The sequence below is a fragment of the Dissoconium aciculare genome (assembly GCF_010015565.1).
Source record: "Dissoconium aciculare CBS 342.82 unplaced genomic scaffold K489scaffold_9, whole genome shotgun sequence".
Lineage (NCBI taxonomy): Eukaryota > Fungi > Ascomycota > Dothideomycetes > Mycosphaerellales > Dissoconiaceae > Dissoconium > Dissoconium aciculare.
Genome location: NW_022984959.1, coordinates 673286 through 699492, shown reverse-complemented (window position 1 = coordinate 699492; position 26207 = coordinate 673286). Strand labels below are relative to the sequence as shown.

At 52.4% G+C, this 26207-nt stretch overlaps 9 protein-coding genes across 9 annotated transcripts; 4 read left to right on the top strand and 5 right to left on the bottom strand.

The window, feature by feature from the left end:
- The first annotated feature begins 489 nt into the window (after positions 1-489).
- Positions 490-3054, top strand: K489DRAFT_402934 (uncharacterized protein). Its single transcript, XM_033607066.1, has one exon. It carries the CDS (start codon positions 795-797, stop codon positions 2955-2957), a length of 2163 nt encoding a protein of 720 aa, XP_033458189.1. The 5' UTR covers positions 490-794; the 3' UTR covers positions 2958-3054.
- Positions 3055-3299: 245 nt separating this feature from the next.
- On the top strand, positions 3300-3866 carry K489DRAFT_389822 (ribosomal protein L22e; the record flags this gene model as incomplete). The annotated part of the gene is made up of 3 exons (XM_033606548.1): positions 3300-3314; positions 3401-3454; positions 3543-3866. 3 exons carry the CDS (start codon positions 3300-3302, stop codon positions 3864-3866), a joined length of 393 nt encoding a protein of 130 aa, XP_033458188.1.
- On the bottom strand, positions 3847-7846 carry K489DRAFT_382191 (NUC173-domain-containing protein). The gene has a single exon (XM_033605315.1). The coding sequence runs from the start codon at positions 7822-7824 to the stop codon at positions 4051-4053; it is 3774 nt and encodes a 1257-aa protein (XP_033458187.1). The 5' UTR covers positions 7825-7846; the 3' UTR covers positions 3847-4050.
- Positions 7847-8165: 319 nt separating this feature from the next.
- Positions 8166-9413, bottom strand: K489DRAFT_267151 (HIRA-interacting protein 5). Its single transcript, XM_033600087.1, has one exon. The coding sequence runs from the start codon at positions 9149-9151 to the stop codon at positions 8207-8209; it is 945 nt and encodes a 314-aa protein (XP_033458186.1). The 5' UTR covers positions 9152-9413; the 3' UTR covers positions 8166-8206.
- Positions 9414-10202: 789 nt separating this feature from the next.
- K489DRAFT_322464 (tryptophan synthase) lies at positions 10203-12497 on the top strand (the record flags this gene model as incomplete). The annotated part of the gene is made up of 2 exons (XM_033601626.1): positions 10203-11028; positions 11137-12497. 2 exons carry the CDS (start codon positions 10203-10205, stop codon positions 12495-12497), a joined length of 2187 nt encoding a protein of 728 aa, XP_033458185.1.
- An 87-nt stretch (positions 12498-12584) lies between these two features.
- K489DRAFT_267155 (uncharacterized protein) lies at positions 12585-13708 on the bottom strand. The gene is made up of 2 exons (XM_033600088.1): positions 13306-13708; positions 12585-13236 (listed from the first exon to the last, which is right to left on the bottom strand). The coding sequence occupies exons 1-2, from the start codon at positions 13609-13611 to the stop codon at positions 12862-12864; spliced, it is 681 nt and encodes a 226-aa protein (XP_033458184.1). The 5' UTR covers positions 13612-13708; the 3' UTR covers positions 12585-12861.
- A 2108-nt stretch (positions 13709-15816) lies between these two features.
- Positions 15817-18507, top strand: K489DRAFT_411538 (RabGAP/TBC; the record flags this gene model as incomplete). Its single annotated transcript, XM_033607814.1, has 3 exons — positions 15817-15861; positions 15929-18337; positions 18436-18507. The coding sequence occupies 3 exons, from the start codon at positions 15817-15819 to the stop codon at positions 18505-18507; spliced, it is 2526 nt and encodes an 841-aa protein (XP_033458183.1).
- Positions 18508-18970: 463 nt separating this feature from the next.
- K489DRAFT_389817 (HbrB-like protein) lies at positions 18971-21046 on the bottom strand (the record flags this gene model as incomplete). Its single annotated transcript, XM_033606547.1, has 1 exon — positions 18971-21046. One exon carries the CDS (start codon positions 21044-21046, stop codon positions 18971-18973), a length of 2076 nt encoding a protein of 691 aa, XP_033458182.1.
- A 1714-nt stretch (positions 21047-22760) lies between these two features.
- K489DRAFT_372078 (uncharacterized protein) lies at positions 22761-25076 on the bottom strand (the record flags this gene model as incomplete). The annotated part of the gene is made up of 1 exon (XM_033603301.1): positions 22761-25076. One exon carries the CDS (start codon positions 25074-25076, stop codon positions 22761-22763), a length of 2316 nt encoding a protein of 771 aa, XP_033458181.1.
- Positions 25077-26207: the final 1131 nt, after the last annotated feature.

Genomic DNA, 26207 nt, shown 5'->3' with positions numbered 1-26207 from the left:
GACTTTTTAGCGAGCGCAGCGTTTCGTGCCCAGGTGGGTCTTATTATTACTACTCTCGTGTTGGAGCTTATCAATTTTTAATCTCGGAAGTATAATTTCCGTCCCAATCGCGATGTCTTCTTGTCGTCATCACATTATCAACACGGTCCAGGAATGATGTATGATCGGCGAGCACGCATGCAGCTCCCATATGTTTTTGTTGTTTTTCCAGGTGTGCTCTGACATGAATTTCCGAGATTAGCAGCATTGAGGGACCCGCTCGGGCGTGATTTAAGCTCAGCCAATCACTTATTGTGCTCGGCGGGAGAAGTGCCCGATGAGAATCCGCTAGCGCATTTGCACAAAGGTTTAGCCGCCCACCTTGAATCGTTCAACGGCTCACCAGCCCAGAAACGTGACTGATGGAATGGACCCGGCGGCTTTGCTGGGCGCGTAAATCAGAAAATAGTCTACGCAATGGCTAGTCATCACTATTATGCTATCCACGATCGCAGCCTTGTCCACGCGGTATTTGTATGAAATGGCGTGGGCTCCCAGTATTGCGACCTGCTACGGTCTTTCGACTACTGCCTCACGGTTTGTTGCATCTCAACGTGTTTCTTTGCATTCCTTTCCTTGTGTCAGAGCATTTCTCTTCGCATTTCGATCATTTGCAACAACGAGCATAGCTGCTGGTCAGCTCGAAACAACATACTACCCGAAAATAATCAAGAAAAGACCAGTCCACGATTTCACAATCGTAATCGCATTTACAGAAGAGATATATATCGAGATAATCAAAGATCGAGGCAAAGATGCCGGCATATCAACAGCCACCGCAACTCTCAGCGAGTCTGCCAGGCATCCTCAGACAGAGGGCATCAGGATCGACCCTTGTCCCACAAATAATCAAAAACACACTCCCGACTTGCGCGCAGACGTGTTTGTCATCATATATACCGCAGCTGTTTCCCAATTGCGCCACAGATGATATCACCTGTCTATGCACAGGATATGGTTCTCAAGATTACACCTTGGGCGAGGTGTCATATCTTTGCGTACAGACCGGATGTCAGTCCGATTCTTCAGGTCTCAGCACACAGGTGACGGCCTATAACATCTGCAAGAATCAAGCTGGGTCTGTTCCCAACAAGCATACAGTCCTCGTGCTTCCGACTGCAACCACCCTTTCCCCAACCTCGACAACCACACAGACCGTGCTCAGCTCGGGGACAACGACCACGGGTGGTCCGATGACGACAACAAGTGCCGGAAGTAGTCAAATTACATCGAGTGCGCTACCGGGATCAGGTGTGGGAGCAGGGTGGACAGCGACGACAACGGTGACAGTTTCCGACTCTGCGGCAACAGCGACTGGTGCGAGTGGTCAGCATTCTGGCGGCTCGACCTCTTTGAGCAGTGCTCAAGCAGTTGGGGTATCCATAGGAGCCTTCGCAGGTCTGTTCCTTCTCGTGCTACTGATATGGTGTTGCATATGTTGCCGTAGAAGGAAGCCTGCGAAGGAAATGTCGAAGCGCAAATCCTACGATTCCTCGGCTGAAGTGCCTCGTCGGACCTGGAAACCGCGATATGGCGTGACCCATATACGCGCGTCGCTCAACATCCGACAACCTCAAATGGCCGCGCAAGAATCGGGGATGCCTACAGAGCCATGGGTAGCCCAGCGAACTCCCCGAGGTGCCAGCAGCAAGAACCGTGTTGAGCCCATTCGGAACATGCGCCCGGATTCATCCATGAACAGAACAGCATCGCGTTGGAGCCACAAGAGTGCAGACAGCAATGGTTCCGTATCGCATCTGCTCCCAACGAAACCTTCTGCAGCAAAAATCAATACGCCTTCGCAAGAGACTTCCCACGCCCAGTTGCCCGCTGCCCCGGGTGTACCACCGAAATCACCCAAAATGACGGCCAATGCTTATACCCCCACCACAGTCTTCGAAGAAGACCAGAGCGCTTTCGTTCCGGGACTTCCGGCAAATCCAGCGATCGGACTTCGGCCTTTCAATAAATCCGAGCCACCAAGGATGCCACCCGTCCGACCCGATCGCTCACAGCAGCCGCCTCTGTCCCTTGATATACCGAAGCCCCTCTCGAAACCGGTCGCCAAGCCAGTCGCTATGCCGTGGCCAGTTGCCCCAGCCCCAGCACCAACACAATCGTCTTCGTCAATAATAGTGATTTCACAGCCCGCGATTCCAGCACCAATTACACCGCCGATGCCAAAGACGACGCCTGTCATTGTAACTCACTCGGTAGCCACCGCAAATCACAGATCCGGCAGGTCACCGCCCATGAGATCCACATCTCCTGAAGAGGACCACTCGCAAACACGTCGCGTACTCCCGCCTGCATTGACCATCAACAAGGTTGCGACTAGACAGCGAGCTGTGCGGTCATCTACTGCCTCAGATACCTCATTTGAAAGCATGGGCGACGATGAGCCCACCCCACCCGAACAAGAAAAGCATCTTACTCCGGTCGCAGAGATGTCTCCGATTACAGCGGTTCGCTATCCCAAGGTGCCCCGAAGCACCAACCAAGCAGTGTCGAGATCGCCCGCTCAGGCAGCGCCGGCTCGACCAGTGCACAACGAAGCGTACAGCACTTCCACACCGGGCTTCAGCCCCTCGAGAGTCTACCCGACGACGCCAACCACATCCGCTGTTGGAGACCGGCAGGCCTGGTCTCCAACCGGCACGACTTTGATCCGCAGTCAACGCTCATGGACAAAGGGCGATGATGTCGCGATCCGTACGCAACCCACGAGCCCGCTCCACAGCTACAATCAACGCAGCCCGACGATGAATATGAGGGTCGGTTCGCCCGCGTTAAGTCAGAGCTCGAAATTGGCTCCGACCTTGATGAGGCAGGGAGATGACCTGTACCTCAGCGTCAAAGTCGGTTCGCCTGTCCAGACCGAATTTCCTCGGCAGGCGCGCCCGCCGAATGTGATATGATACCCATTTCTCTGATGTAATTTATGTATGAAGATTCCCACAAATCGATTGAATTTGACCTCTGCCCTTCGATTGTTAATTTGCCGTTATCGCACAGAGATGTCATTGTAGATCGTTGAGAGAATCCGTCTCAATAATATATGAGCATGCGGTGAGCTATCGAAGTCAGATTCACGTGATATGCCCGCTTCGCGCGCCAAGATTTTGCCCGCCGCCCTCACACTAGTTGCGAAAGACGGAATTCGAGATCCTAGAGAATATTTTTGATCCACAATCAACCACAATCGCCAACGCAGGATAACCACTTCTTTGCGTTCTCGACAGATATCTCCGACACTCAAAATGTCTACCGCCACTGTATGTATTGCGCTGTGCTGCCCACCGACGCCTTGAATGGCTGTTTCCGGTATAAGAGCAGTAGGCTAAGTGAGATTTTGATATAGAAGAAGACGAGCGCCGGTGCCGCGAAGAAGGGTGCCAAGGGTACGACCAAGAAGGTAAGTTGCTGAGCAAAGAGGTCCAGCGCGAGAGCGACAGACAACGAAATATACGGGAGCCAGTGATGCTAACTCGGACGGTCTACAGTTCATCATCAACGCTTCGCAGCCCACCCAGGACCGTATCTTCGACCCTTCGGCCTTCGCAACCTTCCTCCAGCAGCGCATCAAGGTCGACGGCCGCACCGGTAACCTCGGCGAGACCATCACCGTCACCAACCTCGGCGATGGCAAGATCGAGGTCGTGGCCCACCAGGACTTCAGCGGTCGTTACCTCAAGTACTTGACCAAGAAATTCCTCAAGAAGCAGCAGCTCCGCGACTGGCTGCGCGTCGTCAGCACGGCCAAGGGCGAGTACAGCCTCAAGTTCTTCAACGTTGTTGGTGACGAGGCCGAGGACGATGACGAGTAAACGAGGAATGGGAAGATGCTGGTCATTTCCGGTCATGAGACGGCAGGAAGGATTTCAATTTGTAGCTGGTCTGTACAATGGTTTTTCGTGTTGATAGCCCTCCTTACGGAGTTGGTGGTACGCACTATGGACGTGAGTCGGATATAATACAAATCGCTTCTACCAATTCATCGCGCATGTCAAACTATCTTCTGCCACCCCTTCGACTTTGCACCCCATGCTTGAAACCACCTCGGCCGCCGCGTCCTTTGTGTATACCTCCGCCGGGAGACCCTCGCTGTTTGTCCATACCCAGACCTCTCCTTTGAGGGGTCTGCTTGCCCGCAGGACTCCTCCCGCCATCTTGCTTCTTCTTGGCCGCGACAAAATCATCTTCGTCGACTTCCATTTCGTCGCCACTGCGATTATTCTTGAATTTGAGCTTGCCACGTTGTCCTCGTTGTGGAGCATCTTTGCCCTTGATTGCGTTGACGTATGCGTTGATACCACCCTCAATCGTTCCGTCGCCAGGCTCCGCCCCATTCATCATGCCTTGGTCGTCAAAGTCCATCACATCATCATCGGAATTGTCGTTGAACACGAGCTTGCCATCGAGGTCTGTCTTTGCACTCTTCTTCTTGACGTCAGCGACTGTGCGACCCTTGACGGGTTTGCTCGATGACACGTGAGCCAGAACCTTACGATCTAGCAGATCCAGAGGTTCGTCATCATCTTCGACAATATATTGCTTGCCGCCCTTCTTGGCCTTCTGACCCTTCGCCACTGATCTTGCGAGTACGTCATCGTTTGAGATGTCTGAATCGGAATCCGACTCCGAGCCATAGACAGCTTGATCGTATTCGCTTTCGAATTTGCCCTTTCGTCGCTCGGCTGGGTCGGCATCCTCTTCGTCGTCATCTGCGTTGTCGCGCTTCTTCTTGCGGCGCTCCCGCATCTTGCGGATGTTGGCGATGAGTTTCCGGTCTGTCTCAGGTGTGTATCGTTCAATCAACTCGACGCCAAATCTACGGATGAGACGCTCGAAAATGTGCTTGACCTTCGCCTTGAAGTGGGCTTTGTGCTCATGACTCCAGACGATAAGGTTTGGAACCAGGGTCGGTAGTGAAGGGAGGACCATCTCGTTAGGCAGAGAGATGATCCAAACTTTGACGAAGCCCAACACCGATCGTACAATCTCGCGATTGTTGGAGGTCAGGAAGAGGTCCATTGTCTGCACCAGATCGCGAACGGTCGACTCTTGAACTCGACCATGGAACTCATAAAGCAAACGAGTAAGAGCGGTAATAGAGGCAGAGATCATGTGAGGCGTTGAGCCTGCGAGACCAGCAGACACCATGGTGAAATATTCCTCGAGGCTCGCAGGTACTTCCGGCGCGTCTGCAGACATGTGAGGGACCTTGGCATTGATGACCACACCACCCTCTTCCATCTTCTCGCCCATGAGCACAAGCAGGTCAAATGCGGCTGTGCGAGCCTTTTCATTCACCTCTTTGGCGCTAATCACAACTTCAGATATGATGGATGGTATGAAATGTAGATCCGACTTTGGGAGTCCAGGAATGATCTCGGCTATCGAGGCAAGCCGGTCTCTGCGCGATGGTGCTGCCACCTTGTCGGCTGCACCCAGCAAGAGCTGCTGAAGATCGGCACTGCGGTCGTTCAACGCTTGACGACCGGTTTCTGACTCGGACAGTCGGGGAATGAGCTTGTACGCTTTCTTCTGCAATTGAGCATCGTCTGGCTTATTGACAATGTTCGCGGCCATGCTGAAGAGTCCAGCAAAGCTGTCCCGAGGCAAGTAGGTGGACATAGTGATGATCAGGTCCATGAGTGTATGCGATGTTGGCGGCATCTTGTCACGAGCTGCTTTATTGGAAGGCTGTTCTTTCTGCTTATCGGACTGCTGCGCGGCATCCTCGCCGAGAGCTCCCTCCAACGCGGCGGCGACACGTTCGAATGTCTCCAACAGCTCTTTCTCAGGTGTAATGCTGAGGTACGCATTGATGCACTGCAGGAGATTGCCGCGATTGTGTGGTAGCGTTTGACTGTAGACATTGAACAGCACAGCCAGCAAGTTTCCTGCCAGTCCAGCAAGATGTGCAATGTTCTTTTGTGCTTCTGCCTTCGAAACTTGGCCTTGTGCGATCAAGTTGTCGTCGCCTGCAAGCTCTGTTATGGCCTTGTTGGTCTCGACAAGGTTTTGGAGGGCCTTGCAGATGTCTGATCTCATCTGTGGCTGCTGGTATAAAAGATTGCTGAGCATTTCCGCAAAGCTCTGATCAAAAGCTTCGCGGAGATCAAGCGGAAGCTGACAGTAACCAGGGAGGCACGACCAGATCTGGCTGACCACAGTTTCGAATATCTTGATCTCCATTGTTTTTTCCGCATTGCCGAAATTGAGCACTCGCTGAAACATCATCTCGCTCAGAGGTACGAGCTCTGCTCGGAAATGGGCCAACCGCGTGTTGCTCGCAGCATCTCGCAGAATCGGTAGAAGCCAGGCTCGACCAGGGCCACCCTTCACATTGTTCTTACCAAGGTTGAGAGGCAAGATAGCGAGAGCATTGTCCGCGCCCATGGACTTGATGCCCGACGCTATTACTGCGTCCGCTTCTTTCTTTCCCGCAAAAGAATCATCGCTGCGAAGCTCACCAACGGTCTTGAAAATTCCGTCCAGGAGAGGATGGGATCGCCATTTTAGCACATCAAAAGCTGCGCTGATGACGTTGAAAACCTCCATCCACGAAGCTTGGTACTTCACTGTGAGGAGCTCACGCAGTGTTTTGCACACCTTTTCAAGTGTCTTTTCGTCCATAATCGAGAGGTCTAGAATGACAGAATCTGGCACGCAGTTATGCAGTAACGATATAAGACATTCCGATGCGGAGACCCTGATATTGTGCGAAGAAGATGCTAGGAAGGTAGCGATTTTGCTGAAAAGTGCCGGCAGCTTATCAAATGTCTCCTCTGGTTCGATCTGCGCTGATACGTCGTAACCGCGGCTCAGGACTGCAATCCATGGAGGTAAGAGCTGAGAATCATTCTGGGAAGGTTGCAACTCTGTGATGACTTCAAGCAACCGGGGCAACTTCGCGGAAGACACCTCATCAGCCAGACTAGCGAAGATGATTTCAAACACCTCAAACGCAGTCATGGTCAAGAACTCATTGCTGCCCCGAGAGATATTCAGCAAAATCTCGCACAGCGCATCGATTCTTCTGCTTGGCCAACCATTCTGGGCAGAAGAGACAGTCTTGACCAGCTGGAGCGCATGCATCAGAGTGGGGTCGTTTTGTCCATCATCCCGCTGCTTTTGTTTCTTCTTTTTAGCATTCGCCTCTTCCGCAGCTCCTTGCAATTGGCGCAATGCCGCTTCAGCACACATCTCTGCCGCAGGGTGATCCAGTGAAGGCGAGGGTGGTGGCATTTTCAAGACCTGACTTAGAGCATCTTGCGCCCTCTTTCGAACCTTTGGCCTGGGATCTGTCGCGAGTTTCAGTAGCCCTCCGACAGCGCCGCGAGGACTGCTTTGAGATTGTGGAAGGGCCCATGCTTGCGAATCTTGTGCAATGAGTAACGATTCCAGGCATCCAATACCCGCCCGCAGGAGAGGTGCCTCAGCTTCGGGCAGGGTCAGAGCCGGCGCAAGACTGACAAGGATTTGGGGAAATTTCGACCTTAGAAGTGGCGCAGGCACATCCGAAGTGACCAGGTCAAGCAAGTACACGACTGAATAGGCGAACTCCTTATTAACAATGCCCTTTTCTGCATTGATGTATTGCCCAAGCACTGACAACAAAGCGGCGAAGTATGCTGTTGCTGTCGGTTCGCTCTTTTGACTTCGCAGAATATCCTCGATGGCGCTGAGCACTACCGATGTTTGCTGCTGATTTTGAAGCTTCGGCGACGAGCGGATCTTGTCCAGTCTCTCATGAAGAGACGTCTGGGCGTCTGCCATTTTTGCTCACCGATGCCAAAAAAGAATCCGGAATTCGTTGACCGACGCTCACCTGTGCAAAATTTCAAGATTTTGGTGCGGAATCAATCCGCGATAAGCCCGCTGTCAGGGTCGGAAGGAGTCAGGGTGTTTCACAATTTGGCACGGCGTTTGAAGAAGAGTTTCAGAGCAGGCTTTTCCTATCCTCTCTGTTCACCTATTATCATATGGACAGATCTTTCAATACAATCTTAGCTGTGCGGCGATAACTTCTGATAGTCCCAATTTATCTGTGCCTCGACCAATTGCATCAAGCTTTTGACGGATAATTATTTGAAGATTCAATTGGCATCTAAAATCGGATGATATTACAAGGTAGCATACGCGTCAGCGTCAGGCTTGTTCAGGATGCCGGTGATGTAGGAGCCTGTCCCTTCTGTGCTTGAAGCTTCTCTTCAAATTTGGCGAATTCCTGGAGGGCGATCTCTTCTTCCTGGTCAAGGACCTGCTGGACACCCTTAACCTCCTCAATGTAATGCATCAACATGCTCTCAATTCCATTTTTGAGTGTGACCGTGCTGCTATCGCACGTGCGGCATGCTCCACGTAGTTTCAGCATGACCTGTCCATCATGAAACCCCCGGAATTCAATATCGCCGCCATCCTCCTGAATTGCTGGTCGAATACGCGTCTCGAGCAATTCCTGGATCATGCCCACTATCTCTTCGTCCTCTGGCGCAAATGTTGGTTGTACGTCACTTGCGCCACCCTGACCGTCCTCGCCCGTCTTGTTCTCCACAATGTTTACAATCGGCGATCCATTGGTGACCACTTCGGTGATGAGACTGAAAACCTCTGGTTTGACATGCGCCCAATGTGTGCCGCTGTCCTTTGTGACAGTAATGTAATCCCGACCATAGAAAACACTTTTTACGCCCTCCACATTCATCAGGTTTGCGGCGAGCGGCGAAGGATGGGGCGGCGCGAGCGTTGATCGCGGAGTCATGTACTCGAGGAACGACGATGGAAAGCCTTCGGGCAAGACATTCTGATTCGGAAGGAATTTCAGAGCGTCTGCATTCGGGGTTTCTTCAGTCTGTATGAAGATGCTTCGCTTGCCTTGCGCGGCAGTTATCGATGGGCTCGCTAGTGACTGAGTATGTGAAGCAGGGAGCGGGCGACGATGTCGATTTGACGCACTCAAGGCTGTTGATCTGGGAGCACCACCGAAAGATCGAGACTGCCATCCCACCGAGCGTTGCGCAAGTCGATTTGTCGTGGAGCCTAAGGTAGATGTGGGACGAGGCAGTGCTCGTGACAAGCATCGCACGGCGGAATTTGAAGACATCAGGCCTAGCTCTGTGATGTTGAATTTGGCAGGGAGTTGCGCGCAGGTCAATTCTGGAGTCGCGACAGATTGATGAAAATTGTAATGCGTCGACAGAAGTGAAGGACGTTGAGAATGAACAACCTTGACATGGCGTCAGAAACGGCCCTGGAGCGTCGGATGATCAGGTAAGCAGAATTCGGCAAGGCAATAGTTGGACTCAATCCCCACGTGAGAGGGCAGAAGGCGCTCGGGAAAGACAAGAGCGCCCGACGCCACGGCCCTGAACCTCCGCCCTTGAGTTTTCGCCCATCAATTGGCCAGCGCGGGGCAGCGGTGTTCAATCCATGACGAAAGTGTTCGAGCAGAAGATGCGCGTTCGCAACAGACACCTGCTTTGAATTCATCACCAGCATTGGCAATCTGGTTCTCAAACTCTCTACCATTCTACTTCTCTGCATGATGTCTTGCCTCTTCTTCAGTTCAACGCCATCTTTCACGCGTCTAAAATCTTTCGATCGTCTGATCAATGATGGCATGAGTCAATGGAAGCGGCCCGAGGTCAACCAAATTTGTCGACCTCAGTAGCTATCGATAGTCAACAACGGCTCGGAAATCTGTTTATGAGATTTTCCAAAAGACCCTGCAGCGGAAACGTCATGATCTGTATCGGTGGAATAATAGGGACCACGTACCTCGAGCAAAAACAGTACAAGTAATAAGATCTATCATTCGGCTGATGGAAGGGTGGTGTGCGCACCTGGCGCCGCCGTGTTCGGTTCGATTGGGTCGATTACTCGTTCAGCGGACGAGGTGGGGCATGTTTTTACAAGTGCGACATGCTTCTACCGCCGCACGCCGCTAGACTCAGCGCAGCCATTGACTCACATGAGTTGATGGATCGATTTTCTTTCGCTCTCGTCTCTTCTTTGCCTCAATGTAATTCTATTCCCACTGCACACTCCTTCTGCCGTTAACAACAAGTGCGACTTCAATTGAAGTTCTTGTCAACTCGTTCCATCTTGGTGACAACTTGATCCTTCGATCTTGATCACTCCCAATACCAACAAGCATGGAGGGAATCAAGAAAGCTTTCGCTCGTGCGAAGAGCGAAGGGCGACCTGCTCTCGTCACATACACAACAGCCGGATATCCCACAATCGCGCAGACAGCCGACATCCTTCTGTCAATGGAAGCTGGTGGTGCCGACATCCTCGAATTGGGCACTCCATTCACCGATCCGATTGCAGATGGACCGACCATTCAGACTGCCAACACCCAGGCGCTGGTCAATGGCACAACAACCACATCGTGTCTTAATATCGTGAGGGAGGCGAGGAGCAGGGGCCTCCAAGCGCCGGTGTTGATGATGGGGTACTACAACCCTTTGCTAGCATATGGCGAAGAGCGGATACTGCAAGATGCTAAAGCGGCGGGTGTCAATGGCTTCATCATGGTTGATCTACCCCCGGAAGAGGCTGTCCGATTCCGACAACACTGTACAAATTATGGCCTGTCCTACGTACCCCTCATCGCCCCTGCCACCAGCGAGAAGCGGATGAAGCTTTTGTGCAGCATCGCCGACTCTTTCATCTACGTCGTCTCTCGTATGGGCGTCACTGGAGCGACAGGCTCCCTGAGCTCAGGTCTACCTGCGCTTTTGGAAAAGGTGCACAGCTTCTCGGGAGGGATTCCCGCCGCAGTCGGATTCGGTGTCAGCACAAGAGAGCACTTTGTGGAAATCGGCAAGGTTGCTGAAGGTGTGGTAATCGGCAGTCAGATCATCAACACACTCAAGAACGCGCCAGAGGGACAAGGACCGAAGGCTGTAGAGGATTACTGCTACCAGATCACTCAGCGAAGAAACCCTCGCGCATCTCCAAACGGCACAACAGATGGTTCGGCGAATGGGCACTCTATCTCTACCGCAGCGAATCCCGGTGGAGACGGAAGCGGTTGGATCGCCAACCCCAATGCAGAGACTGCCAAGACGATATCCACCGCAGATCCGACTAAGCAGCCAGCAAGCGAGAGCCTCCCACAGAATGGCACAGTGCACGTTGACGGCGTGATCAAGGAGAGCAGCGGACCAGGGCTCGCTGATCAACTTCAAGCTCTCAACACAGATGAAAAAGATCCTGATTTGTTGCCTTCCCGTTTTGGTGAGTTTGGCGGTCAATATGTGCCGGAGTCCCTCATGGATTGTTTGGCACAGTTGGAGAAGGGGTTCAACGATGCTCAGAACGATCCCAAGTTCTGGGAGGAATTTCGGTCATACTATCCTTACATGGGACGCCCATCCTCGCTACACAAAGCCGAAAGGCTTACTGAGCATGTGCGGAAGAGCAGCCAAGCCGGGTTTGGAGCGAACATCTACCTTAAGCGCGAAGATCTCAACCATACTGGCTCTCACAAGATCAATAATGCAGTTGGACAAGTGCTAATCGCTCGCCGTCTGGGCAAAAACGAGATCATCGCCGAGACGGGTGCCGGCCAACACGGAGTCGCCACCGCAACAGTTTGCGCACGATTTGGTATGAAATGTACCGTCTTTATGGGGGCGGAAGATGTCAGGCGGCAAGCACTCAACGTCTTCCGCATGAAACTGCTCGGCGCCTCCGTCGTAGCAGTCGAGGCCGGTTCGCGTACACTTCGAGACGCAGTCAACGAGGCGATGCGAAAGTGGGTTGAGAAACTCGACAACACGCACTATATCATCGGCTCCGCCATTGGGCCCCACCCTTTCCCAACTATCGTGCGCACATTCCAGAGTGTCATCGGCAATGAAACCAAGGAGCAAATGCAAGAGCTCACTGGAAAGTTACCAGATTGTGTTGTCGCTTGTGTTGGTGGTGGCAGCAATGCCGCCGGCATGTTCCATCCATTTTCGAACGATCCAAGTGTGAAGCTTTTGGGAGTCGAAGCCGGCGGTGACGGTGTCGACACTGCTCGCCACAGTGCGACCCTGACTGGTGGCAGACCTGGAGTGCTGCACGGCGTGCGGACGTATCTTCTCCAAAATGACGAAGGGCAGGTCATCGACACGCACTCCGTCTCTGCCGGTCTGGATTACCCTGGTGTAGGCCCTGAGCTTTCGGGATGGAAGGACAGCTCGCGCGCAAAGTTCGTCGCGGCGACCGACACCGAAGCCTTTATCGGTTTCCGTATGCTATCTGAGCTCGAGGGCATCATCCCTGCGCTGGAGACCAGCCATGCGATCTTCGGCGCGATGGAGGCTGCCAAGGTCATGCGTGATGATGAAAATCTGGTCATCTGCCTCTCGGGTCGTGGTGACAAGGACGTGCAGTCGGTGGCGGAGGAGTTGCCCAACATCGGGCCAAAGATGGGCTGGGATTTGCGCTTCTAGACGACAAGCGGCTCCCTGCTATGAATGGGTGAAAAGGGGAGTACCGGATATTTCACATCATGGGCATGTTCGGGAGCTCCCCTGCTGATCCCTTACTTTCTTCACACGCTCCTTTCCAGTCCGACAGGATGTTCATTTTGGTTCAAACCACTTGCATTAGGCTCTAGCTAAAAGATTTCGATCGAAAGAAGCATTAATTTGCGATACTGAAATTATTTCCATGACATGTCGGCCGCAGAGTGATTCAAGCAAGGACATTTTTTTTTCGGGGTGTTTATTTGTGCTCCAACGCCATACGTGATGAGTAGAACTCAAATCCAGTATAGCGGTATATACAGTTGAGCCTCGTGGAGCTATGTTCTGTTCACCATCCGCATCCCATACCTGGAAGACCGCAGAGGCCGATGCGAGCTGATTTGTTGACCACTGTAGTTTCGGCAGACTGTGAAGTTTCGTGATGCGATGGAAGGGATGTTAGCCCAGTTGCGGACGACATCGTTGTGGACGAAATGGACGAAGAGCCCTGATTTGTCAATGAAGACGCAGTCTGGGACGACTGGGCATCCTGCATCGTAATCATAGTCATCACAGATTGCGAAGTCAGAAGTGAAAGCGGAGTTGGAATTGACAGAACGGGTTGATATGGTGTTGTGTCAGTATTGTGTGGGACGACAGAGTCAGGCGCGGAGTTGGCGGTTGCCGCATCCCAATCATTCTCTGCAGCTAGCGGTGACGGTGACTGGCAATCTTGTATCAGTCATGGCTTGACTTTGAGCAAACATGAGACGCTCATAGAAGATACACTTACTTGGCTTGCTCCTGTACCAGACAGAAACCCGGTTGAAGTGCCGATCGCAGCGAGAATTGTAGCGAGAGCAACCAAGACTAGAACGACGCAGATGATGATCTGGCAGCGACGTCGGTTGAACGTTTTCCTGCGAGGCATGCCATTCTCCAGAGGGTAAAACTCCTGGCGAGATTCAGCGGCTTTGGCGAAGTGGCGTAGGTTCTCATTGACTTGTTGCTCATATGTGGACGGGAAATCGTCTGGATGGGAACGAAAAGCGCATGGCGGTCGAGAAGCTTGGAAAGGCTTCTCTAATGTCGCTGGCATTCCGGCGATGTCATGCCCAACGTGAGCAATAGTGATATTGAGAGTGAGATATTCGTGTGGGCCTGGATGCTCAGTGCATGAGACAAGTGATGTACATACCAACGTCGCGAGATCTTCAAGCACTGGCGACGAGGTAATTTATGTTCCTTCATTCACGTCTCGCAACTATGATGGTACGGTCTGACGGTCTATTGACTTATTGTCGCTTTTGACAGGATTGATGATCATTGAAGACCTACCAGGGTGATCATCGTCAATGAGGACTTATTGATGATAGCGTCGCGATCCATCCTCGACAGCAGAAGTGATTTTTTGGCATAACACTCTGGCGCCTCACACTCGTCTTGCTAGTCTCGGTCTCGTCACGATATCGAAAGTTGCAGATCGATACGGGACGTGCGCAATTGGTGAGGCAATCAACAAGCAGTGACTTGATTAGCGGTGACATGAAGACGTGGAAATCTGTCCTGTTTCTCGGTGACCGGGGGGCTTGGCCGTTACCACGCACTATAGCCATCTCGACCATGAGGTACTCCAGCGGCGTGGGTGTGAAGAGTTTTTTGTTTCGAAATTGCCAAATCAAAAGGGATTGCGTTTGGTAAATAATGTAGGGAGCAGGATTTGGTTAACAGACGCCCTTCACCTGCCGACATGATCAGGCTTTCGCCGCCCACGGCTGAGCAGTGCACATTGGAGAACCCTACCTGAATTGATACATACTGTACCTACCGAGGTAGGGCCTACAGCAGGTGCCGGACCATCAAAAAATGGTGTGAATCACCCTTGGGCTCTCCGTCAATGACAATAGAGTACTGTCAATAACGATGGTGATCATTCAACGGAACTCCTCATCACGATGCAAACGAACATATCGTGATGACACTGATCAGTCCGCAGTCCAGGAATCCCGACGCAATGGTCAGCTATCCCAGGGGCTACCTACAGTACCAAAAATTGCCGCCCAGCCCCACATTTCATGAGGCATTCGCATCAGGCTCACGGTGGCTCCTCCGACACCTGCGACGCTGAAGAAACATATGCATGCCGCAACCACAGAGACCGGGCGTATGCCCACAATGTTTGCCTGTCATCCGCGGTGATCAGCCTGCACTACATATTGGCTGCACAGATTCCAGACGTGCACACCTCAATTGCTTAACCAGGTACTCCACGCCGAAGAAGTGACATGTGATGGAGGAAAGAGAAATATGGCATATCGGAACGTTCCGTACCTATGTAGGTAGTTCATGAGTGCCTGTAGACTGCCCAGGTGCTTGTAGATGGTTATTCTCGATGTGAACCCAGGTGCCGATGTATTCGGTGGGTGGGCACAACCTTGAAACGCTTGCCCACAACGTCTGTCGTCCGAATGCTGAATCGCTGGGCCTCGCCGCATTCTTTTTGCACACCTCGTGGTTACCATGGACGTTTATGTGCGTGCCACATCTCGCATCGTCCTCTTGACACATTGCTGAAACGGATCTGGAGGGACAACGGCAGTACGACCCGGCGGCAGTTGGAACTACGCCTGGGCTACATTGCGGCACAGTAAGTAGGCATGAGACATGTCCAATTGCCCAAATGTTTCATTCACCATTCTCGCCCACTGGGCGTGTCAACAGCGTCTCCTGAACGACGAGACTAAAATGCAAAGCTTGTCGCGTTGTAATCATAAATGTTGTAGTCGCATGGACCGTCGCCTTTTCAGGAAAACCTAAGCATGGATCTTGTCAACTTCGCTCCACCGTCGCCGCGTGTCTCGATTTTGAGCGTTGCGAGGGCATTGCCTCTATAACCATTATTTAGTATCACCTTCCAGGCGAATATCATCGTGTTCTCGCCACGCATGCAAGACAGCCGCCAACAGTTATTAAGAGCAGGGCGAACAAACGATCCACAACCAAAATCTGATTCATGGAAATTGTGGAGAGGAGCAGGCCCGCTGGTCAAAGCTTGGGCGAGTTGGCGGTGGATATACCCTCTGCCACTGCTCTCACCACCGCACAAAGGGCATTCCTCTCGGAGGATGTGATCGCTGCGATCGTCCTTGCAAACAGTACTTCACCCAAGCAATCCTTCTCGCCGCGCTCCCCGACTATTGCTTCTGCGAAACATCACATCGCCACGACTTGTCGAAGCCCCATAAGCCCCAGATCCCATCATCAAGCTCGGGGGGCCTTCCGGAGGTTCCCCGTCAAAACCACCATGGCAGAGGGTAAGCCCGCCGAAGCACAAAACGATCAATCTTCTGTAAGCCCATCCTGTGGCAGAGGCACCATTAATCACTGGGCGAACTAGCTCTGACTCTTCTCGCTAGCAGTCGCCAGTCGTGGATGCGACGAAATTGACGGACGACGATGCAGTTACGGAGCCCCCTGCAGAGAAGGGGTCCGAGGTGCCCACCAGGTCAAATGCTGACACCGAACCTCAACCCACGAGCGCTGCGAAACCAGGAGGAGATGCAGGAGTTGGAACATCAGCCACGTCACTCCCGGAATCCATAGTGGCTGGGGATGCAAACTCGGGCACTGGGACGCATTCGCGCAAGAGCACATTGGAGAATACCGTACAACCACAACGATCACGGTCGCGAGACCGAAGCATATCACCAGGAAAGAAATCGCCACGGAAGGCCTCGCCAACATCAGCCGCACTCCCGCAATCATCAGACCTGCCCGTATTACAGCCCACGCCTGTGTCACTCACCGAGAAGACGAATACCGCTGACCAGCGATCTGCTCCCGAGCGTGTCGCTTCACCGCCACCTCCTGGGAACTTGGCGCGGAAAGCCTCCGGATTTGGCGCGCTTTTTGGCAGGATGGGAAATATCAGGAGGCCGACTCAATCACCGCCTGCATCGAGGCCTGAAACCCGAACGGGCGAGCGTCGGAACACCAATACATCAGTATCATCAGCTGATGGTGGAATAGATGGCGGAGCACGGAGCAAGCGAACGCTGCAAGACCAGTTTTCGAATCTGCGAAGAGAACAGGAATCTAGCATAGACGGTCTATCTCAGCTGGAAGAGGGAGATGAGGCGACACCCACGGCAAAGACCAGCACGAAGACCATACGACCAACTTCGCCCACCAGTCCGCCAGCGCTCAAATCGCCTCCCATGGATCCCACATTGCCTCCTGGCACTGCTGCAGGTCTAAGTGCTGGTCCGGCCGAGTTGCCGCGAGAGGTCAATTGGGACTTGTGGCAGCAGGTCGTGTACGAAGGACCAGCTGCGGTTGCAAGGACGAGCGGCGAAGAGCTTAATCAAGCGATCGCTTCGGGCATCCCGCCTGCTATTCGGGGTGTGGTGTGGCAGGTCCTTGCAGACAGCAAGAGTCCCGAACTGGAAGATGTCTACCGGATGTTGAAAGCGCGTGGCACCGAGGCGGAGGTGCGGCCAAGGACTTCGCGAAACGGCTCAACCGCGACCACCAATGGCACATCCGCCGAGTCGATCGTATCGGATGCTTCAAGTGTGCATTCGGACAATTCGACGCCCGGTAACTCAACCATTACCAGCACCACAGCGTCCATCGACACCCACAACTCCGAGTTGCAAAGTAAGCTCTTGGCCGAGAAGCAGAAACGAGAGGCCGCTGCACTACAAAAGCTTGAAAAGGCCATCAAACGCGACATGGGAACGAGAACGTCGTACAGCAAGTTTACACAATCCGCAGGGCTACAGGACGGTCTTTTCGGGGTGTGTAAGGCATACGCTTTGTTCGACGAAGGTGTAGGCTATGCACAAGGCATAAACTTCATTGCCATGCCACTCTTGTTCAACATGAGTGAAGAGGAAGCCTTCACCTTACTTGTCCGAGTCATGAGCAAGTACGATCTTCGAAGTCTCTTCATCGCCGACATGCCTGGTTTACATCTGCGACTCTACCAATTCGAAAGGCTCCTGGAAGATTACGAACCAGCAGTATATTGCCACCTACGCCGCCGTAATGTCGAGCCGCAGCTCTATGCCACGCAATGGTTCCTGACGCTCTTCGCCTACCGCTTTCCTCTTCAATTAGTGCTTCGTGTATACGATTTGATTCTCAGCGAAGGCCTTGTCGCAATCCTCAAATTCGGCATCGTCTTGATGCAACAGAATCGCGCCACTCTTCTCGAGATGAAGGACATGGCACAGCTTACGACTTTCCTCAAGGAGAAGATCTTTGATGTTTACATTGACAAATCGCCCTCTGCCTCCTCCCTCCTAGACTCGGGCTTCTTCGGTTCCGTCACTGGTGGTGCTGACAAGGAGCTATATCGTGCAGACGAGATGGTGGCCGACGCCTGCGAGATCAAGATCACAGACGCTACCCTGGCTAAGTACACCCTCGAATGGGAGGAAAATCAACGCACCACGCGTCTCCGGGAGACTGAGTTGGAGACCCTAAAAGCCACCAATTCTACACTGAGCGCGCGTGTGAAGAGCCTGGAAGAACGTGTCCAGCAGAGCGATGCGGAACATGTCACGATGGCCCACGACCTCGTGCGCTTGAAGGTTGAGAATGATTCGCTACTGGATGCCAACGAGGCTTTGAAATTGAAGACCACCGAGCTCCAGCGGCTCCTTGACGCTCAGCCGGCTGAGCTTGAGGAGAAGCTGAAGTCGGAGATGGATCGGATCATGACGAGGAACATTGAGGTGCAAAACGAGAATCGTCACTTGAAGGATGAGATGGACGAAATGGAGCATGCATTGGTTAACGTCAAGATGCTACACGCGCAGGTAGGTTCACACTGGGTCGTTTCGTTGCTCAACTCCTCGTATTCTGTGCGGCATCAGCGTCCGAGGAATTGTTAAACTAACATCTTGTCCTCACACAGGCTCAGACCGATCACGATGCGCTGAAGCAGAAATGGACAAGCGTCCAGGCCCTTCTAAGCGACAAGTCGTGATGATGACTCTTCCCTCTTTACAGATACTGCCGTCAACGTATGCGGTCAGGCATTCTCTCGCGCAAAATTTACGAACCAGTCGAACGATATCGATTGCAACGCGCCTGCATTGTTCTCTGCTTTCGCTGGGTTTGCGGCTCGCCGTGGCGATTCTGACCTATGATCAATTCTTCTGGGCCTTTATTAGCGATTGTCGTAATTCTTGCTCATGTACGATTAACACGAAATCATGGTCTCCCGATATTTTTGCAATCCTTTCTTGATTTATTCGTGTGGAAGCTGCGGTTGCCACATTCGTAGGTGACTCCACAGTCACGAGACTGGCGGTAATATGTACTGGTGTCCCCGGAAGCAAAACGTCAAACCGCAACCACGATGCGTTCGCAAGGTATCAGTCATGATTTCGTAGAGCGACCCGGCCACACGGAAAGAGACCTCGGAGCTCGATCTCAATTGACACTGTTCATGATGCACCCACCAAGCCCACCCGTTGACCGGCCTTGACACCTACCCACCCTCTGCGGTCCCGCCCTGTACGTCCGCGACCCAACCAGTTATATTTGAGCGCCCCCGTGAGTCGTTCTACGTTGCCCTGAGCCACATCGCCGGTTTGACACGACGCAAGTACATACAGGCATTGAAGCATCTTTGCCACTGTTTCGGTGATCTTGGCTGGATCGGTGAATGCGACCGGAGGCGGCGGCGCCGGCTGTTGCTGTGAACTCGCCGCTGCCTGGCCCGGTGTTGTGAAGCCTGCGGCCAGCGGAGAGCTGAGATGGGGCAGACTAGTGCCGAAGCTGCCGGCTGAGGTATTGGAGGTGGCCCGACTACGGTTTGCTAGACTGGTTGCATTGCCTGAAGAGTTGCTGGCGGCATCGAGATACGTTGAGCTCTGCGAGTTAAAGCTGCTCAGCCGTGGACTTAGGCTACCAGCTGTTCCAGGACGGTCTGCGCCTGAGGTAGACAGATCGCTACGGGCATGGCTTCGGCCTTGGGCGCTGGCGGCAGGTGAAGCTGCAGCATTTATATTGTCCAGAGACAAACGGCTGAAGATGTTCATGAGGCTTTCGTGTTTGGGCAATATCACTGAGTCCCGGAAGATGATGAGTGTCAGCCTGCGGACTTCGAGCTCATCAGCTAGACTCGGCGTCCGGAGCGCTCCTCCTGCAGATTCAGGTCGCTCGTCTAACTTCAGCGATTCAGGGATTGCGCCCCAAAATTCTTGTGCTTCGCGGGCGGTCATCAGGTTTCCACGGCCTTTGAACTCCAGCTCGAGCGGGAGGAAGACTGCCTGCAGAAATGGCAAAATCGTGCCATATACACCGACCCACATGTCTACCAGATTTGTGATCAGCCTCTCATCAGGAACCCCTCTGAGCGTCTGCGCTAGAGAGCCGAATCCGGTCTGCAATAGCTCTCGAACATCTTCAATCAGGACTATCGGACATCGCCGTTGTATACAACGACGCACATGTACACTGACCAAGGCATTGAAGTCCTCAATCGGCGGTCGTAAGCTTTCTCCCGAAAACAAATTGAGCAAACGGGCTTTCAGTAACGGCCATGCATCGTCGGGCCCGATTCCAGGGAGACCCATTTGGGCTCCAATTGTGCTGAAGGCCTGCGCTGAGACGTTGTCGGAAGGAAACGAGAACACATTCGCGGCGCTGGAGGGAGGTCCCACGTTTTCGAAGCTGTTTGAACCGAGGAATTGTTCCATGGAACTATGTCCTGGTGCACTAGATGAAAGAGCAGTCCCTTCCATTTTTGACGCCGCTGCCGCCTTTTCTTCCTTCTTTGCATTGCGCAGTAGACGACCACCATGTCTGAGATCGAAGTTCTTGGCGAATGAGCTTGGGGCCGGAGAATCTGGAGTGAAGTTATATAAAGGTTGGGGATGCTCTGGGTTTGTTGCGTGGGAATTGGAATGTGCTGAACTCAAAGGTAGCGCCAGTGGCTCCTCTTTAACTTTGTGTTTTTGGCGTGATAAAAAGTGGTGTTTCTTCTCCTTGTCCTTTTCTGAAGTAGCTGGAACCAATGTAGACGTGGAGACGTTTGCAGAACTATATAGAGACCCTGAGGTAGACTCGGCGAAACTGGTCACAGATTGATTCGGGAAGCGTAACAGGTTGGCTGTACTGCTCGATTTACCCGGAGATGGTGCGGCCATCACGCCCTTTCCATCCTTTTCCTTGCTCAAGGTCATTGCTTTCGGACGAAGAAATTTCATCTTCGAGCTTTTGGATTTAGATTCTTTGTCTGGTGGTGGTAGCATCGCGCTGCTATGTGGTTGCGAAGACACAGGCGAATGAATCGCGCCTCGTGCGTTCGGGAAGACCACGTTTGCTGCTGTCGTGGCCGCCAATTTATTCCCTCCGACAGTTCCGTTGCTGTAGGAAAGTGCTCCCGGCGAGACAACTCCCGGACTCCCAGATCCACTCGGACGCCGAGATCCCGCGGGACCACTTGTCTGGATCGGTGCAAGGCCAGCATGAGAGCGTTTCCTTTCCTGATTGACGGGCGGCGACATATGATGCATCGCAGCCTGTGCAGCGATTTGCGAAGCGCTCAACCCTGTCGCATTTGCAGCTGCGTGAGGTAGAGACGGTTCAAAATAGCCTTGGCTATGTTGACGAAGTCGATGATTTGCGGGTTGTTGCAAGGATAGACTCGGCGATGTCGTCCGTAAAAGGCCGTCAAATGACCCTCTCGCAGGATATTGGTTCCGGGTTGCCTGTCGGGCGTTCGAATGAGGCGACATGACGCCGCCAGATGTCGATGGTCTTGCATCGGGATCTTGAGTGTAAGATGGCTGCTGCTTAAGTGCAGGCGGTCCTGCCGCCGTGTTGGAGTCCAAGGAAGCATTGGACAGGCTTGACTCGCTTCGCATAGATGTGCGTGACATTGATGAATTCGATCGCTGTCCTGTTGGTGAACCCAGCCGTGGCGGCGGGCGCAGAGGCGGTAAATTGCTCATGATACAGGCAAATCAGACACGTATGAGGACGCAATATTGGTGGTTCTATTCGGCAACAAGTTACGCTCGAAAGTTTTGACCAGAGTGCAGAGTGTCAAGACTGCGTATGTAATGGAGGTCCGGATGAGGCGTGGGGTTCCATCTGAGCAAGTGTGGTTCCTTGTCTCAGGGCCTCCGCTGGAGACATTTCGGTGCCTCATAGGGCTGAACCATGTGCAGTACTTGCACCACCCAGAGCACACTTGGAGTCAATAATATCATCCTCGAATGCGACATTTGAGTTTCATTTTGATTACTGCGTGTAGGGACGGTGGTTGTCCACTGGAAAGATTTACACAATGCAGAGCAAAAGTCAAATGGTGGAAAATTTTGCATTGCCAATGTACCAATCGAAAAATCATAACACCCTGATTTCCACATCGTCTATCCGCTGTTATCAGTCGTATGACATACATGTGGCAAGGACATCAATGAGCACTCAGACTACTGGCATCTCAAGAGGAGCATGCCAGACTTTTCCTGGACCCCGTATCCAGAGAGGAAGGGGATCGCCAATTACAACCGCACAACAACACATATTTCTCAATGCAACTTAGTTGCAAAACGCTCGTTACCCGTCAGCACAAAACATCTCATAACAAGAAGTGGCGAATGAGCGGCCATGCCCAGATCATCTTGTCCCTAAGGAAAGAAGAGACCCATGCCATGCGCCTATAGCGTGGCAACAAATGTCCGGCCCGTGAGCGCGATCTCGCAGGCGATGCAGAGTTCATCTCCACAATGTACTCGAACAATCAAACGTGCCTAGTTCAGACGCCGGGGCAAGCCGCACGTGCGCGCTGAAGGTCCCACGTCTTCAAGTACATTGAGCAATTGCAGAGGTATCAATGCAGAGTCGCAAGTCGAGAACAGAGGGACGGGATGGAAGGGGCGTCGAGGGCGACTAACTAAAGCGTTATGCCATCACTCAAGCAATTCGCATCGCAAACAACTCCACTGTTGGAAAGAAGACTTGTTCGTCCATAAATGGGTATCAGTCAGCTTCGAAAAGAGTCGAGGCGCAAATTCTCGAGGTGGTCGCAACGCGGCGTAACAGACTCAGAGCGCAACACAAGGAAGCACACAATAGAAGTACAGTATTCCATAACTACCAGCCCTGAAGCTGCATGTTATGGTCGGTCCCGCAATAGGAAGACCTATACGAGACCGGATGGACCTGACACCATCCTCAGTCTGGAGTTTTCGGTAGAGTCGATCAGTTAATATGCTTGACTGTTCATTTTGCTTCACCGGGACCGAGGAATGGGTTTTGATGTAAAGGAGGAGAGATCGGCGATGCTACAGCAAGGTCGCCATGACTAGATGCTCGGATATGGGTTGGACGACGGATGGCAGAATCCACATTCTGGCCGTTGACAGTCTGCACCTGCTCTGTCCGTGGGCTGAAGCCCGTATTCAAGATGGGCGAGACGGCCGTACTAACTTGGAATGTCGGAAGTGGTGCTGGTGTGAGAGTGTAGCTTTGTCCGTGATATCTGTCGGCTTCATGCTCGCCTATTCTGGGGGATCGTAACGCTTGCTCGTACGAAGGAACTGTTCCGAAGTCATGAAGCTCGTGCTGTTTCTCTTTCGTTGCTTGATGTGTTTCGTATGGACCAACAGCTGAATCGCCTTTGAAGTACACATATGTTGACCTGCCGATGCCGATCAAAGCAATGATGACCCAGATCAGTAGTATGCATGTCGAAATGATCGCTTCTTGTCGAATAGCTTTGGCGACTAGATCAATGACGTGGTCAACCGCTCGCGAAATTGCGTCTGCCGCGGCCGCGTCCGGCCCAGTCGCCAGCAAATTGGTTGAAGACTGCGAAACCTTCTGCACAGTACCTAGCGAGAAGGTATCATTCTGGAGCAGTGGAAAGTCAATGTGAGCGTGATCACTGACCCAGGTGAGGCCTTTTTCGATGCCTTCGATCTTGAGTAGCACAAGGCAGTTCAATACACCGAGGATCGGTTCGTACAGGATGGTGCCGCCAAACGTGACATTAAGAGCGCCGACCATCTCGTCGACAAATGCATTGAGGGTGTTATTGACAGCTTTGGTAGTGGTGTTGACCCAGCCCAAGACGTCATGGTTGATGGCGTTGTTGGTGTCAATGATGACTTTGTTTGTGCCAATTGCCCATTGCTCAGATGCATTGTTGAGCGACATGATGACCTTGTCAGCGAATCCAATGACCATATTTTCTAGCACAGGCACCTCCTTCTCAATCGCTTTCAGCAGGATATATTGACAAAGACAAGAAAGTAGGCCAGCGATTGCGAGAGACAACACAAAAAGCGCCGGGATTGTCGTAGCATATGCTACACTCCATCGAACGAGGACTTTGAGCCGGGTTGAAGAGAATCTATCGCCGAGCCAGATTCCGGTAGCAGCCGTGTAAGGTCTTGAGACTATATACACTGCATCCATGGGGTCCTGGGAATGGTTTTTGACGATCACGACCCGCTCCTTCATGAATCGATATCGTCGTATTTCTCGATAGGCCATTGGGACCATCGCAAGAAGAGCAGCGATGATGATGACAGCTAAAAAGATCTTCCTTGCCAGGCGTTCGATCTGTACGAGACTATCGAAGAATTGATTGATGCCGTTGTTGTCGGAACAAAACGTCAATTGCTCCTTTGCAGGTACTGGAAAGAGTGCGTCGTTTATCGAGTACTTAGGCAGGCTGGCGTTGAGTAGTTTCTTGACCTCCTCGAATGGCAATTCAATGACCGAATTCGTGAAATTTTGTACTTGCTTGAATGTCGGAATTGAGGAGTTGAGCTTTTCAAGACCTTTGTCGTACCCAGCAGGGATCTGCAGGTGGTTCAGCTTGGAGATTTCATCCGACAAGTCAATGGTAGGCGGTGTCAGCGATTTGCTGGAGAAGACGCTGGCGACCTTATCGATGCCGGCGATGAAGCCGTTCATAGCTTTTTGGAAGTCTCCAGTGACATCTCCGAGTTCTTTGCCCACTTCCTTCATGGTAGAGTTGAGGAAATCGCCGACGTCTTCGGCCACCGAGACCGCTACATGGAGACTGCCACTGATCGCCAGAGTGATCAGACAAAGATACGTCGAGGTGAGCAAATTAATGACAAAGACTATGATTTGTTCCACGCCCGTGACGGCAAGGATGAGTCCTTTCATGAGACCGTTGATAGCTTTTTCAATGCCTTTGGCGGTGAGCGAATTAACACCTTGACTCATGTAGTGGGGCATGCTAGCCATTGCAGAGCCAACATTCTCCACAGATGTGCACATGCTCAAGGCTTCTCGTCGTGCTGAGCCGAGATTGTCATCAAGACTTGCAATGGCAAATAGGGTGCGTATCAGCACCAAAAGAAGCAAAATCGTCCAGCGATTGATCCAGGTCTGTGAGAGTCTGGCTCGGAGACCGAGATAAGGTGTCAGGTATGGTTCATCTTGTGAGTGAGGTCGCGGTGCGTTCTGCGCCGCGTAGTAGTCGCGCGTCTCATGGCCGCCAGCGGAGAAAGATGGAGGCGCAGGAAAAGGCGGTTGCTGTCGAAGCTGTGAAGGTGCCATGGTGTTGGACCTTGGGGAATGTCGCGTGCGCCTGTCCGGGATGTTTTAGTACTCGAAGTGCTGACCAGAGCGACAACGATGTGGATAAAGAAAGGAAAGACGTTGATTATAGACCGCCGACAACAAACGCGCCCAAAAATGAAGACAAAGACTGAAAGATGTTGCCAGCAACACACACAAAAACGCAGTTGAATAGCAAACAAGAAGACAAGAGCCCGGGAAGAATGAAGGGAGAGCAACAATGCAAGTATAGCACAGCACCACATACCATGGTGACAAGTCCGAGAGCACGGTCGGCCATCATGGCACTAGAAGAATGATATTCGAAACGCCGTCGGCATTTGACGCTCGTGAGTGGAGAGTTCTGCCCTTGGCGATGAGCGATGACCAGTTATTGTCGGATCTTCAATAGCTGAGATGATTGACGGTATTGGGATGCACAATTGAAGCACGGCCCTCTGGTGGTGCAACTTTAGACTTGGGCGCTTAATTTGCAGGGACGACAGCCAGTCGACGCGTTACATGCAGGGCGCTTCGGAGCAATCGAACGACCCCGGATTGCTTTTGGCTTGCAATTGTGAGCATGCGGCCAAAACAGCGGGCGCTTCTGGGCGTGCTTCTACTTGCCGAGCACGGGTAAATATCATTATTCTCTCCTATGGTGAATGCCGGACCGGATCCAGGTTTGTGGTTCCCATTCCTGAAATACGGATGGCTCATCAGCACTTGTACGCGACGATGGATTGCAGGTCGGAGCGGGCGAGAATCTGTTCGTGAGGGTCGCTGGACGCCTCCGCTGCGACCACTAATGGGTGACGATGCAGCGGAGGCACGGTGACAATAGAAAGAGGGCAAGATTAAAATCTGGTGACTATATATTAACTAGGTAGCCAAGCTTGTACTTGTCGTCACAAGGTCACGGATACTTGCGGTCTCATTGCTTCTGACTGTGCAGGCAAATTGCGTTCCAAGGTCCATGAGTGTTACAGTGTTACACGTGTGAGAGTGTCAGCATCCGAGAAGATTCCGAGTCGAGCAAAATTCCGCATGTTCCTCAGTTTGCACCCGTCTGCACCTGCGAACCTTGGAAGGCATGATCACAATACCTAAAGGTTGTCTTCACACGATCAT

What these genes read in the sequence shown, in the direction of transcription:
- K489DRAFT_267155 (XM_033600088.1), bottom strand. Translation starts at nt 13,611, where the DNA reads ATGCCAGCGACATTAGAGAAGCCTTTCCAAGCTTCTCGACCGCCATGC. An exon ending in CTGGTACAGGAGCAAGCCAA is followed by an intron (nt 13,237 to 13,305) that starts GTAAGTGTATCT and finishes CAAGATTGCCAG; the next exon opens with TCACCGTCACCGCTAGCTGC.
- K489DRAFT_402934 (XM_033607066.1), top strand. Translation starts at nt 795, where the DNA reads ATGCCGGCATATCAACAGCCACCGCAACTCTCAGCGAGTCTGCCAGGC.
- K489DRAFT_382191 (XM_033605315.1), bottom strand. Translation starts at nt 7,824, where the DNA reads ATGGCAGACGCCCAGACGTCTCTTCATGAGAGACTGGACAAGATCCGC.
- K489DRAFT_267151 (XM_033600087.1), bottom strand. Translation starts at nt 9,151, where the DNA reads ATGTCTTCAAATTCCGCCGTGCGATGCTTGTCACGAGCACTGCCTCGT.